This window comes from Lytechinus variegatus, chromosome 15 (assembly GCF_018143015.1).
Source record: "Lytechinus variegatus isolate NC3 chromosome 15, Lvar_3.0, whole genome shotgun sequence".
NCBI classification, from domain to species: Eukaryota; Metazoa; Echinodermata; class Echinoidea; order Temnopleuroida; family Toxopneustidae; genus Lytechinus; species Lytechinus variegatus.
In genome coordinates, this window is record NC_054754.1 from 4,624,299 (window position 1) to 4,638,339 (window position 14,041).

The 14,041-nt window shown below is 37.8% G+C and overlaps 1 protein-coding gene across 1 annotated transcript in view; it reads left to right on the forward strand.

Annotated features, from left to right (window-relative positions):
* Positions 1 to 14,041, forward strand: part of LOC121428979 (deleted in malignant brain tumors 1 protein-like) — a 56,777-nt gene that overhangs the window by 6,775 nt on the left and 35,961 nt on the right. Inside the window, exons 3-8 of the mRNA XM_041625875.1 lie at positions 28 to 66; positions 627 to 869; positions 1,524 to 1,686; positions 2,155 to 2,282; positions 3,444 to 3,695; positions 5,573 to 5,683. Coding sequence (XP_041481809.1) covers positions 28 to 66; positions 627 to 869; positions 1,524 to 1,686; positions 2,155 to 2,282; positions 3,444 to 3,695; positions 5,573 to 5,683 — 936 coding nt within the window. The remainder of the gene's footprint in view (positions 1 to 27; positions 67 to 626; positions 870 to 1,523; positions 1,687 to 2,154; positions 2,283 to 3,443; positions 3,696 to 5,572; positions 5,684 to 14,041) is intronic.

Here is a 14,041-nt window from a genome sequence, read left to right on the forward strand (position 1 = left end):
CTTCACTTCAAAATTATGATTTACTAGATACTGATGTGACAACTCCGGCGACGGGCAATGTATCAGGTATATTGAACCTCTTAAAGTTTTTCTTTAAAAAGAGATCATAGTTCTAAATACAGTGTCAGGGTTCTTGATGGTGAAAAGAACCTAATATTTTGCTAATGGAATACCATCGAAAAAACCATAGGTTGTATAAAGAACCCAACAGGGCTCCTTGTATATAGAACAAAAAAAATGCTTCTTAGAACCCAGTTCTGTTTCTTTGAAAAACCTGAAACACGGGACAAAAACCGGTTTTAATCAGAACTTTCTTTTTTCTGAAATTGCTTTTGACTACGCAAATATACGTATTTTTTGTCAAAAGGAAATTATGACCATGAACGATATTAATGTTCATTGCTGTAATTGGTTTTTTTTTCCTTTTTCAGCAGGGCATTGCTGAAAAGCAGATTTCGCAGATCCTTTTGAAAAAGGATTTGTACCTGTATAAATATATAATGATAAATATGTAAGCAAATGAATCGTTAGCAATAGCCGGGCCACATTCTTAAATTGGTATTTACTTTTAACTGTATCCTCGTAATCCTTTCTTTTAATTTGCGTGTTCCCCACCCCACCTACAGCGAAGGCGATGGTATTTGTAGCAGACAAATCACTGAGTAAAATTTTCATGGCCGACTTTTCCAGCGGGGATTTCGAATCCCTGACCTTCACTGCCTTGCCCATCGGGTCGGTGAACCAACCTCTGGATGTGGATTACGATCCCCAAACTCGTATGGTGTACTGGAGCGACATGGCTGGAACGATACGACGTGCAAACATTGATGGTACTATGCAGAGCGTGATCCTTGACAGTTCTGTGGGCAGTAAGTAATTAGTCATTTAAAGATGAACACCAGTTATGTAACGATCTCAAAATGAATTCGAACAGAATCCAATAAAATTACCACCAAAGTGTTTGTATGTAGGGATAAATTAGATGCCAAACACCTTTGGTAGAAAATGCGTAACTGCTGAGAATTGAGCAAAATAAGCACGGAATTCTATCAAATGTCGGGTATTTTTTCTAAGCAGCGATACAATGTCCCACATGTGCTTTTCTGTGTTTTAATTATCTGAATTATTGAATTGAATAACTTTATTGTCCATAAAGGAAATTATTTTTTCACTGGTTTACAAACATGCAGATACAATGTATAGACATAACAAAACAAAAGATGATGATTCATTCTGACTTCATGGAATTTTCAATATAATTGCCGTTTTCCTAAATCTGCAGTGTGTCGGTATGTTTGGACGACTGAAGACGTCGATGTGCTGCAGATGCAAGTGAGACGTAAAATCAAGATAGAGCTCCCAAAATATCTGCATCCAGATTTAATTACTTAAAAAAATCTTCATAGTTACTTTTTTCATTTCCTTTATCTATCTTTTATTAGTTATTCCTTATCTTATCTTTTTATTAGTTATTCCTTATCTTTCAATCATCCATCTTGTACTCTCTTATTTTTTTACATCAGGAGCAGAAGGCATTGCATTGGATACGGGTCGTGGTAAAATCTTTTGGACCGATGAAACATATGACCGAATCATGTCGGCTAATCTTGACGGATCAAACGCGGAAACTCTCATTAATACAGACATATCTAACCCACGTGCAATTGTTATACACAAAAATATGGGGTGAGTACTCCTCCCCTCCGCCTTACCATACTCACACACACACACACACACACACAGTTGGATTACATACATATACACACAGACATGTCACTGCAAAAATGCGGACAGGTCATCAATAAGGGTGTGAAAGTTACAATTGCATCGTTATTCTTTTCGATTTGCCACATGCATGCACAGTCTACTTGCATTCTTTTGCACTATCTTTCTTACCGTGGATAGTCCAAGGTTTGAGGGTGTCCTCATTTCTCATGACGTTTTTCGGCTCTCCATAGTTATAGGCATTTGAATATTGCAATCATTAATGCTATGGAGATCCTCAAATTGACAATGCGACACGGATGTGTGATGTCACATGTTCTCTAGTAGGCCCAAGTTCCTGATTCTCTAAATGAAAGTACAGCAACAAATCATTTTTTGGAATAATATTCATTTTTAAATTTAATCCTCAGTATTTTCTTTCTAATTCAGAGTGATGTTTTGGACAGATTGGAGTTACCCAGGACGAATTGAGAGAGCAAACCTTGATGGCGGGGACAGATACGTCATTATTAACTCTACTGTCGTTTGGCCAAATGGGTTGGATCTCAATAGCTACGGTAAGGGTTGGATTAAAACTCAAATCGGATCAATTATCATTACATCAAATTTCGGTTCTCCATGTGTTGGTCAGCTGTATAATAACAAAATTAGTGATTTGGTCATTCACTCAAAATAAATGTATGTGTATCTGGGTATGTTTGGTGAATGGGAGGGTGGGCGTTAGGGTGTGTCTGTGTGTATGTTGTTCCATAATACATCATTGATAGCATACGTGTACACAAATGATGCTTCCGGGGTTAAACGCTCTATGGTAAAAGGCCACTGAAGCGTACGGGCGCGAAATCTATATTTTCGAGAAAAAAAACCCGAAGTTGTGTGCTGGTGTATTTTTTTCATTTTCACACTTTCTATCGGAGCAAGATTTTTGTTTTCTTCAGTGATATTTTCTGATTTTGTTTTCAAATAACCTTTTTACAAGGAAACAAATAGTTTACGCGTAATCCGGTTCAGTGAAATTGTCACTATTGCGAATCGGTCTTTGGGCGTAAGCACGTTGGAATCAAGGTGCCCACGTCTTTTTTGTTATGTAGCCTGTAACGGTTACACTTCGTAATTCCGAAGGTTCTTTATTCCGAAGGTTCGTAATTCCGAAACACGTAAATTACCTATACCTTGATGTTCGTTAATCCGAAAAGGTAAAAGGGTTCGTTAATCCGAACATTTGTGGCGTTATTCCGAAGGTTCGATAATCCGAAAACGAAATAAGGTTCGTTACTCATTACGTTTTCGGACTGACAAACCTTCGGAATTACGAATCTCATTTCGTTTTCGGATTAACGAACCGTCGGAATAACGAACCTCACTTTGTTTTCGGACTATAAACGAACCTTCGGAATTACGAACCTCATTTCGTTTTCCGACTTACGAACCTTCGGAATTACGAACCTTCGGAAATACGAACCTTCGGACTAACGAACCTTCGGAATAACGAAGCTTCGGAATTACGAATGTATGCGGCCTGGGTTGTCATACTGACATCACATTGATATTCGAGATTGGTAGAAGGGAAAGGTCTTGACAGCTTTTTCAATTTTTACAATTACAAATGGCGGGGAAATTGAAATAATTTTAACAATAGCCTTCTTCCTGGCAGGCGACGGTTTTTCATTATTGTTATTTTTTTTTGTTTTTATTACTGCTCACAAAACATCCAACAGGTGGCAGAATTTACTGGTGCGACGCTTCAACAGATAAAATCGAGTCTGCTGATCTTTGGGGAGACTACAGGGATGTTCATTTATCGACATCTTCGATTCATCCTTACGACCTGGCATTCGTCAATGACTACACTCTAGCATGGACGGATTGGAATATGGATGCAATTGGCTTAACAACAGTCTATGACAACAACTATACTTTACATTATTCAGATACCTTCCAGAATCCATACGGCATACATGTAACCCCAAGTTAGTACAAGACCTTCAGATAGAATACAAATTATGTATTTATTCGTATGGGGGACTATTTTCGAACGCGGGTTTTCAAAATTTACATCGACACTTTGATCCAGATTGGATCTTTCATAAAGATGTTCGTTAGTTAAGAGCGACTTTAAGGACGACTGGTGAACCAATGAATATGCCATTTACCACAAGAAAGGATCACCAGTCGTTCTTAAAGTTGCTCTTAACTTGCGAACAGCTTTATGACACACCCACCTGATATGCGCCGGGCTATCATAGGTAAGTTACTGGTCGAGCGAAGAAGACTGACGTGCGAGGGCGAAACCGAGCGCCTATCATCACTGGTAAAGTCATCAATATGCATATAATGGTTATCATATGCGTGACATACTTTTTATTATGCATCATTCATGAGATAACCCTTATATGGCGATGAACTGTAATTGTTATCCAATCAAATATCATCGCTTATTGGTCCGTGTTCGCGGACAGTTATGAATATTTATATTGAAGCTTAGTTGGGGGATCGTAGAATTTGTACGAACGGAACAAGGTAAATAACCATCGATGACATCGATCGAGAATATGCCAGATGTGGGTATTTTTTTCACATATAATCCTGGATTTTGGTCTCATTTATCCAATAAAAGTAAAAGTTTTGACAGAATGTTACACTTGATTGAGCACTGTCCATTTTTGTAAAGCTCGCAGAAATCTGCAAAACATTTCTCATACATTTCCCTTGCACTTTTAGTCAATTGAGATAAAACGGATACATTCAAGCATTTTGTAACTATTATGCCACCCAAAATGAAATTTCAACAAAAATTAACCTTTTTGTGCCAGCTGGATCTGAGGACATAACTGAATCTGAACAAAAGTTTATATCAGACATCTCCAACATTTTTCACTAAGTTTTTTATCATTTAAAGTGGGTTTACATTTCATGTTTGATTTAATACTTGAATCTCCACACTTTTCCCAAAGCTTGACAATGATTAACAAAATGAAAATCAAGCCTAAGCCATTTCATGTAAGTCACAGCTCAGTGTAATGCTTATATCGTCACGATGGCCTCGGTGTGTGGGGGAGTGGAGTGGGCGCAATGCACTCTTCGAAGTGTTTTGGGCAAGGAAACAAGTTAGAAAGGTAAAAGATATCTTCAAATCAATTTTACTAGCTAAATTCCACGTGTTCTTCGTCATTAAGGTCTACTTTTATTCGCATAATTATTTCAAAGTTCTGCGCAAATCATTTCTAACTAATTTTTCAAAAGAAAGTGGTGCTCACTCAAGCGGAAATACTTTTCGACAGTTATATCGTCATTTGCTTAAATAGATCTGTACCAATGTTAAAAGGTGGAAAAAAATCTTCAGGATATTACAAATATACAATTTCAAAGGGTTTTTTCTGTAATTGTTTTCCGTAATGTAAACTTTTTTTGATACGCACTGTATATGTGTCATTATTCAAGTTATACAGGGATGGGATGTCGCTGAATCATTCGACATTAACATTAATACAAATGATGACCGTACTGTTCGAGACTAAATTATTTTAAAAGATAAAATATTTACACCAATAACCATGATAATGTGAAACGTGGGCGATGGGTCCTGGTGACCTTTGCAGAAAGAGTCGCAATCAAATGTGACTGGACACTTCAAAGGCAAAACAATATTTTACCATTCAGAAGCAAGAGACTTGCGCTAGATTATATGGACTGTGTTTGAACGCACTTTTCAGCAACTGACATGTAAATCTAGAAAAATATTCAAAGAAACAATGCCAGTGGTAGCATACGCCGATAACGATACGGGGCCGTATTCCGTTAGAAAGGCTAAGATCACTTTGTTGTTTTCTATTTCTTTTATTAAAAGATACGTCTTGCCAAGGGTGTTGTGAATGTGGTCACATGGGAGGTTGCTTCTGCGATTCTGTCTGTCAACAAGTCGGTGACTGCTGTCATGATTATGTCCAATTCTGCAATGGTTTGTATCCATTTCTAAGTATTATTCAAAGCATGTCGTTGGTGGAAATGTCATTTGCCCATCAGCTAGACTTCACTGTGGAATCAAAAGCCACATCACTTTCGTAATATTTGATATGTTTAAAGTTGCTGACAAAACCAAAATTTTAAAAATATTTCTACGGGTAGTTTCCTTTCAGTGTTGTTCGGAAATCATTTGTTCATTGTTCTAAATCAGTCATGCGAGCATTATGAACGTTGACATGGGCTTCAAACTGGAACTGCAATCGTTTCAAAACGATGTACATGCATTGACGCCTGTGAACTTCGACAGATATTACCATACGCAACCAATGAAAATATGTCACCATTTGGATGAAAACGAGGAAGCTATGGCAATTTTACATTTTGCAAATTTTCACAAGAGGTTTGTATTTCTATAAGTTATGGTCACTGATGCGTAAAAACAAATTGATTAGAAAACATGTTACCATTATCAAACCCTGAAAATGTCAGACCGAAATGATTGAAACAAGACAGTTATGGCCATTTTACTATTTTCGATTTTTCAATAGAGGGCGCTATTTATTAAAGGTAACGGTCACTGATGTGTACAAAACAAATGGATTATGTGAAATGATAATAAGCATACCCTGAAAATATGAGACCGAAATAAATGAAAACAAGGAACTTATGGCCATTTTAAAATTTCTTTAGTTTGTATTAGAGGGCACTATTTCTAAATACATTGGTCACTGATGCGTAAAAAGAATATGAATTATGAAGGATGATATAAGCCAGCCCTGAAAATATGGTTACAGCCCGATAGACCGCGGGTCCGATAGACCGCGGGTCCGTTAGTCCGCGGGTCCGATAGACCGCGGGTCCGATAGACCGCGGGTCCGATGGTCCGCGGTGTGTGTAAAATTATGATCAGGACAACATAGTGAAATCCATGTCATCAAGAGGTCATTGATACGAGACCATGGGGTTCTATAACGATGACCCACAGGACAAATCGCCCCCTGACATCTACTTCAAGGAAAATATTATCTCCATATTTTTATCGTCGGGGACTGTTACACCCCCCCCCCCCGGAAATATGCCCTCTAGACGCCATACGGAGCCTCAAAATAGCCATCGACTTGACGACATGGCGAGATACTTTATTTTGCCATGTCGACTAAATAAGCTGATTATGTCCGCATGGCGAGATACGTTATCCTGCCAAGTCAGTCCACTTATAAAAAGTTATATGTCAACATGGCGAGATATTGTATCTTGCCAAGTCGACTTAAATATGTTACATGTCAACATGGCGATATATCGGGATTCTTGCCGGGACTTGTACACTTCATATCTCGCCATGTGGACATATCGACTCGACAAGATAGAATATATCGCTATGTCGAAATAATAAGCTTATTAATTGCTTTAATATGCGGCGGAAGCGGGGAGAGGGGGGAAGGGCTTTCCCCCTAAATTTTAGGTGGGAGGACGGTCCCCCCCTAAATTTTTAGTTGAGAACCTTTTTTGGGTTGTCAATTTCTTTTCTAAGTCCCCCCCCCCCTAAATTGAGGTAGACCATCCAAGAATATTTTTGCCCCCCCTAATTTTGGTTGATAACCTTTTTTTTCCTTGTCAAAATATTTTGGTGGTCCCTCCTAAAATTTTGGTTGATTTGCTTGTCAATTTTTTACCTGTGTCCATCCCAAAATTTCAGGTGGATCCCCCTAAATGTTTTGCCTTCGGCCGCCAATGATTAATTAAGACATGGTGAGATAAAGTACCACGCCATGTCGTCACGTTAAGGCATTTTTACAATTACTAGTATTATTTTCATTATTATCTGGGGTAATTGTCTGGAGAGTAAATTTCCGGGGGGGGGGTAACAGTCCCCGGCGGTAAAAAATATGGGGATAATATTTTCCTTGAAGTAGATGTCAGGGGGTGATTTCCCTAATTGGGTTATTGTTATAGAACCCAGGCGCGGATCCAGGATTTCAAGGGGAGGGAGGGGGAGCAAATTTGACCTGATGTTTGGCGCCCATGTGTACTTTTCGAAAAATGGCGCCCACTCCCTCCCGGCCAGGCTAACTGAAATTATCTTATAATCACATAAAAAAAAATAAAGACCACTTTTTAATGTGTTCTTGAAAAAAAACATGAATACATAAATACCAAAAGGTAGGTGAGACACAGGGGCGGTTCCAGCCTTCGCCAATAGGGGGGGGGGGGGGGTGGGCGGAAATTTGTTTCAGCCATATTTTCCCCGATCGGCTGCTCGAAGATAATTTTTGTTTGTTTATTTGAAGGAGTAGTTCTCATTAGTCACTTTTTGGCTTTATTCTTATAAATTAATACATAATATCATAATCCTCATTTATATGATGAAAGCGCGAAGCGCGAACTAATTTGGGGGGAAATTTTATGTATTTTTTTCCTAAAATTTGAACTGATTCTGGGCAATGTTTGTTATCCTGAAAAAGACATGTATGCAACTTAATAATTACTACGAACGCAAAGCGCGAGGGGAAATGAACTGATGAAAAGGATACCTGTTAAAGTAGCATTTAACAATCAAATAATGCGAGCGCGAAGCGCGAGCAGAATCTTTTTGAAATTTTCACCCAATGAAAGGAAATTCTAAGCACTTTTTTTACCTCAAGCAGAATAGGTATATGAGTAAACAATTAAAGCAAATTAAAGCGAAGCGCGGGCGGAAAATTTCTAGATTTAGTCCTATAATATTTACTGAACGAGACACTTTATTCATGATTTGTAAATCCTAAAAAAATATGAGTATTAATAACGCGAGCAAAAATAAAAATTATGCGTTTTAAACTGGTACCTGTTAAGGACTGCTTGCACTTAGCCATAAAGGCGTCACATATTTCAACAATCAAAAAATGCGAGCGCGAAGCGCGAGCTGAACATTTTTTAACTTTTTTAAAGAAAGAATGGAAAATTTCAATCAGTTTTTGTAATTGTGAACAGGATAGCTATGTAATTTAACGAGCGAGCAGAAAAAAAAAATCGAGATTTAGACCTAAAAGTGGGCCACTCTGTTCACGTTTTGTAAATCATCAAAAGGATGAGTAATATGGCGTCTTCCTACATTAATAATGCGAGCACAAAGCGCGAGCAGAACATTTTTTATATTGTGATCTGAAACTAGATAATGATTTAAATTAGAGAACAAGTTGGGTATCTGAATTAACATGCGCGAGCGTGTTTCATATTGAGACCTAGAATCTAGGCATTCTAAATACAACTTTAATTGTGAAAATCATGAAAATTTGATAGTCCGATCTGAAAAAAAGAGTCAATTTCAACTTTATATTTCTAGCACTTTGTTGAAAAATTTAAGGTGGACATGGATCGCACTTAAGAAAGAGCTGATATTATTATTACTTTGAGTTTTGACATAGGACCGGGACTTCCTTACGACATGCCATCATATGAAAATGATGACTATCTTCCTATTCATCTTGATAAGCGCGAGATGAAACAAAGGGACAATTTAATTATTAAATTGATATCATATTTATTAATGCCTAATGAGGGCGAGAAATCTGATGATATCATGGCATAAAACTGGACATTTCACTTCTGTGATTATGAATAGGATGCATCAGTATATATTTTTCACCATTAATGCGAGCAGTGGCGTACCGTGGGTCATGGCATTGGGGGGCTCCAGCAAAAAATTTGAGTCACTTAGGGAGCGCGCGAAGCGCGCTCAGTTGCCAGGTATACTTACCTTAAAGAGACATTTAAAGGACATGCAGTGCCATTAAACGGATATGTACCTCACTGATTACATAATGCGAGCGCAAAGCGCGAGCTGAAAATTTTTGATATTCAGACCTAAAAAGCAATTTGTTTGTAATTATGATAGTACCTCTCGCTAAACAAACGATGCGAGCGCGAAGCGCGAGGTGAAATTTTTGTATATATTGACCTCAAACAGGACATTTTAAGGACTATATTTTAGGAATCCATTAAGAGTATACATATCTCATCATAGTCATCTAATACTTTAATGCCATCCTTTTCTGATTTTGTTAGAATTACATCTAAACACATGAAGCACATTTTGTTGTTATAGTCATGCGCATCTCACTAATAAAATACTGCGAGCGCGAAGCGCGAGCTGAAAATTTAGGAAATTCAGACCTGAAGAGGCTTGTTTCACTAAGACTGTACGTATTTCACTTACCAAATGATGCGAGCGCGAAGCGCGAGCTGAAACTTTGTAATATTGAAATCAGAAAAGTTGACATTGTAAGGACTGATTTTAGGAATTTATGAAGAGCAGACATCTCACCAATCATCTAATGTGAACGTTAGCACGAATAGGAAATGTTTAATATTAAGACCTTAGGGCAATCACTTTAAGTGGTCATGAAAAGAAGCAAATGTCACTACATAAAACAGTAACTCGAATAGCGAGGAAATATATTTGGCGTACAGTATATTGATATGAAAACGGGAGGTTTTAGTACAGCAGGGTTATAGATCTCGTTAAACAGTCTCTGCGAACAACACGAACAATGAAGACATAGGCCCTGAGCAAATAATATTTCATAGTGATGAAAAAAATGCTTTTTGGGGATATAACATAACATAATGTAATATAACATATTATAATGAACAATAATTTAATTTCTTCTTTCCCCACGTTTCTCTTCCTTTCTCCCTCTTTTTTCTCCTTTTCCCCGTTTTTTTTTTTTGGGGGGGGCAGCCGATTGGGGGGAGGGCACGTGCCCCCCATGCCCCTCCCCGTAGTTACGCCACTGAATGCGAGCGCAAGTCGCGAGCTATAATTTTTGATAAACTGTCATGAAAAGGGGATTTTAAGTAGTTTGTTGTATAAACAATATTGAAACATTTATATAACTTGCCAATCAAAATGCGAGCGTGCAGCGCTCTAGCTGATGCGCCTTTACAATCAGACCAGAAAAGAGATATAAATTTTGAAAACATTATGGATTACACGAAAATATAGGTACCTGATATTGATAAATCAAAATTTGCGAGCGCGTAGCGCATGCAGCAAATGTTAACATTCAAACCATGAAATTGACATTTTTACAGAGCACTTTTTAAAAACCAATTGTAAATTACACAAAATAATGAAAGTTCGATTTCCGAGGTGAAATATGTGTTGTATATTGACTTCCAAACTTGATATTCGAACTCCATATTCGAACTCCAAGGGGCGGGGGAAAAAGGTTATCATCGCCAAAGTAAGGTCATCTCGTCCCAAAATACATGTTTTATTTCGAGTTAGAATGATGTATTTCTATGATTATCAAAGACCGAAATAGTAGGGGGAAATTTGATATTGTGTCCCCCTACTATTTTGAGTAGGTGGGACACGTCCCCCCTGGGATTTCCGCCCATGATGTAATATCAATGGGAGCGCGAAGCACGAGTGACTTGGGGGGGGGGGGTTCAATTTGGTTTAACTTCTCACCAGAGTAGGCCCTACTAGAATATTGTGAACGGGAGCTGTAGTTTTTGTACTGTTGTTTTAGTATACCCTTCAATATTATCAATGATAACCTCTAGGAAATATGCAATCTCGACTAATTATCCTCATCAGTGGCGTATTTATTCAGCATGGGTGCAGGGGGGAGGCCGAGGGCACAAAGATAAAAAATAAATGAAATGGGGGGGGTAGACGTTAAAGAAAAATTCTTGAAAAACACATTGAGGTATCTCACAAGGCCTAAATAAATAATGAGAACGCGAAGCGCGATCTGATTTTTTTTTTATTTTCCTGTATTTTATCCTGAAAGCCTAAGTCAGGGGCGGACTCAGCTTCCGCCAATAGGGGGAGAGGCCATTTTTTCACCCATATTTTCCCCGATCGGCCGCTCAAAGTTGATTTGTCCAAGTGCCGTAATGAGCCAACAAATTCGAGGGGGCTCGATATGGCGTATTGCATAAAATTAATAAAAAATTGGCAGTGAGCGAAGCGAGCAAACAAATATGTTGACACTTTTATTACAAACATACAAGGTTGTGATAGATTTTGACATAATATTTGGAAAATGATAGTATATTTCATCCTAATCCCTTTCCTTTTCTCTCTAATTTTTCTTAGCCTTGATTCTCTCTTTTTTTGTTGGGGGCCAAACGCCCATGTCCTAACAGTCATTTCCTAGATTTACTTTATAAGCAACATAAATGTGTTATAATCTCATAAGCCATATCCCCCCCCCCCCTGGATCCGCACCTGATAGAACCCCATGGTCTCGTATCATTTGACCTTTGGACCTCTCGATGACATTTGATATATCTGATCATAATTTTACACGCACTGCAAACTATCGGACCCGCGGTCTATCGGACCCGCGGTCTAACGGACCCGCGGTCTATCGGGATGTCCCCGAAAATATAAGGCCGAAAGGAATGATAACAACAAAGTTATTGTCATTTTACTATTTGTTGACTTGCAAGAGAGGGCGCTATTTGTAAATTCAATAGTCACTGATGCGTAAATTTTTTTTGAATTGTGAATGGTGATACCACTAGTAAACCATGAAAATATGAGACGAAATTGAATAAAGACGAGGAAGTTATGGCCATTTTACCATTTTCCTAACTTGCATTTCAATCAATATGAAAATTGTGATTCTTGAACGTAGACTATCTTGGATCTGAATTTAGGGCAAGATGGCGTTTTGAAGGGCAATTTGTATTTGTTTTTATATGAAAGAGCAACTCTTACACAATCTATTGCAATTTGTTAGAAGTCAGTAGTATGCAGGATGCGGGAGTTAGGAAGAGATTAGTAATGGTATATGCAATTGCACTTGAAATGGACAAAATGGCGCCTGCACTGTCATGCATGATTTTAGAAAATGATAATGCAAATCGGAATGAATTTGGATGAGGAACGGAATGAATTTGGATGAGGACCGGAGGCAGGGAGGACTAACAAAAATTACATGTTAATCAAAATGGATTTTGGCAGGTTTAGCCTTCCATAGGAAGTTACATTTTCGAGTCAAACAGATTTCGTCCATTTTTAAACCATATGGCCCCTCAACAGAGAGAGAGAGAGAGAAAGAAAGGCACAGAATAAGCATACAAACTTCCCTCACAATTCACTATTGTAACTCAGTGTAAAGTACATATCAGAACGATGTGCATGCATAATACGTTAAGTTCGTTTTGCGTGAAACCGATGCCATAGATATTGTGTACAATTCTGTTGTTGATAATATGTGATACAATGAGGAGCATTCCAAGTTAAGCGTTTTTGAAACCTTACAGGGCGCTATTTCAATAACGGAAGGTCAGTGATGCGTGAAAACTTACTAACATGTATAATATGGTACCGTTATTAATTCCTAAAAATATGAGCTCAAAATGAATAAAAACAAGAAAGTTATGGCCATTATTCGATTTTTTACTTTACATTTCAATAAAAATGAAGTTTTTGAAGGAAGGCTATTTCGGATTTCAATTTAGGGCATGAAGATCACATGTCGAAGGTCAAGTTATGCATCGCAGATGATGGAACAACTCTTTCACTATATAGCGATTTGTTAGAAGTGTGTAACATGCAGGATGCGGGAGTTAGGAGGAGATTAGGAATGGTATATGCAAATGTACTTGAAATTGACAAAATGGCGCCTGCACGGTCATGCATGAGTGATTTGGAAAATGAAATAATAGGTCCACAACTAGGGTTGCTGGAGACAATGCCTGCCAAATTTGGATGAGGGGCGTGGCCTGGGCAAAGTTAACAAACTCTATGTGTTAAGTTAATGGGAGTTTTGGTAGAAGACGAAGAAGATTGTGGAATAGGAATACGGAACAATAATAATGCATTGTCGCCCTTTATGGCATTAATGCAATAACATATAGGGAAAACATATCTTTTCATTAATGTTCATCTCCTGAAGCAAATTTATGTCTATGATTGGCAAAAAAAAACATTAACTTGGCATCCCACTATGTATTTATATATAAAAATAATATTTGAAAGTTAGCTTGAAAGGAGGATCGGTAGGGTTTGGTAGGTACTCCTTTCAAGGTAACTTTCAAATATTATTTTTACTTTCCGTTAAACATCTTTGCGCTAAAAACAGTTTCATTTAATTATCATTAAGTTTGATTCATGTTACACAATTAATGTTTTCTTTTGTTCTGTTTTTTTTTTGTTTCCGTTGCATTTAGATTGTTAAGATTGTATTTCTCTTGCATGACATCCTTATTTTCGTTTATATTCTTTTGTGTCCCTCAAACATTGCGACGTCTTGCACCTCTTATTTCATAGTTCACACTTATATATCATATTACGATGCTGCACCTCATACGAGACCAAGGCACAGAGCGTGTGTGTGTTCACTTAGTTCCT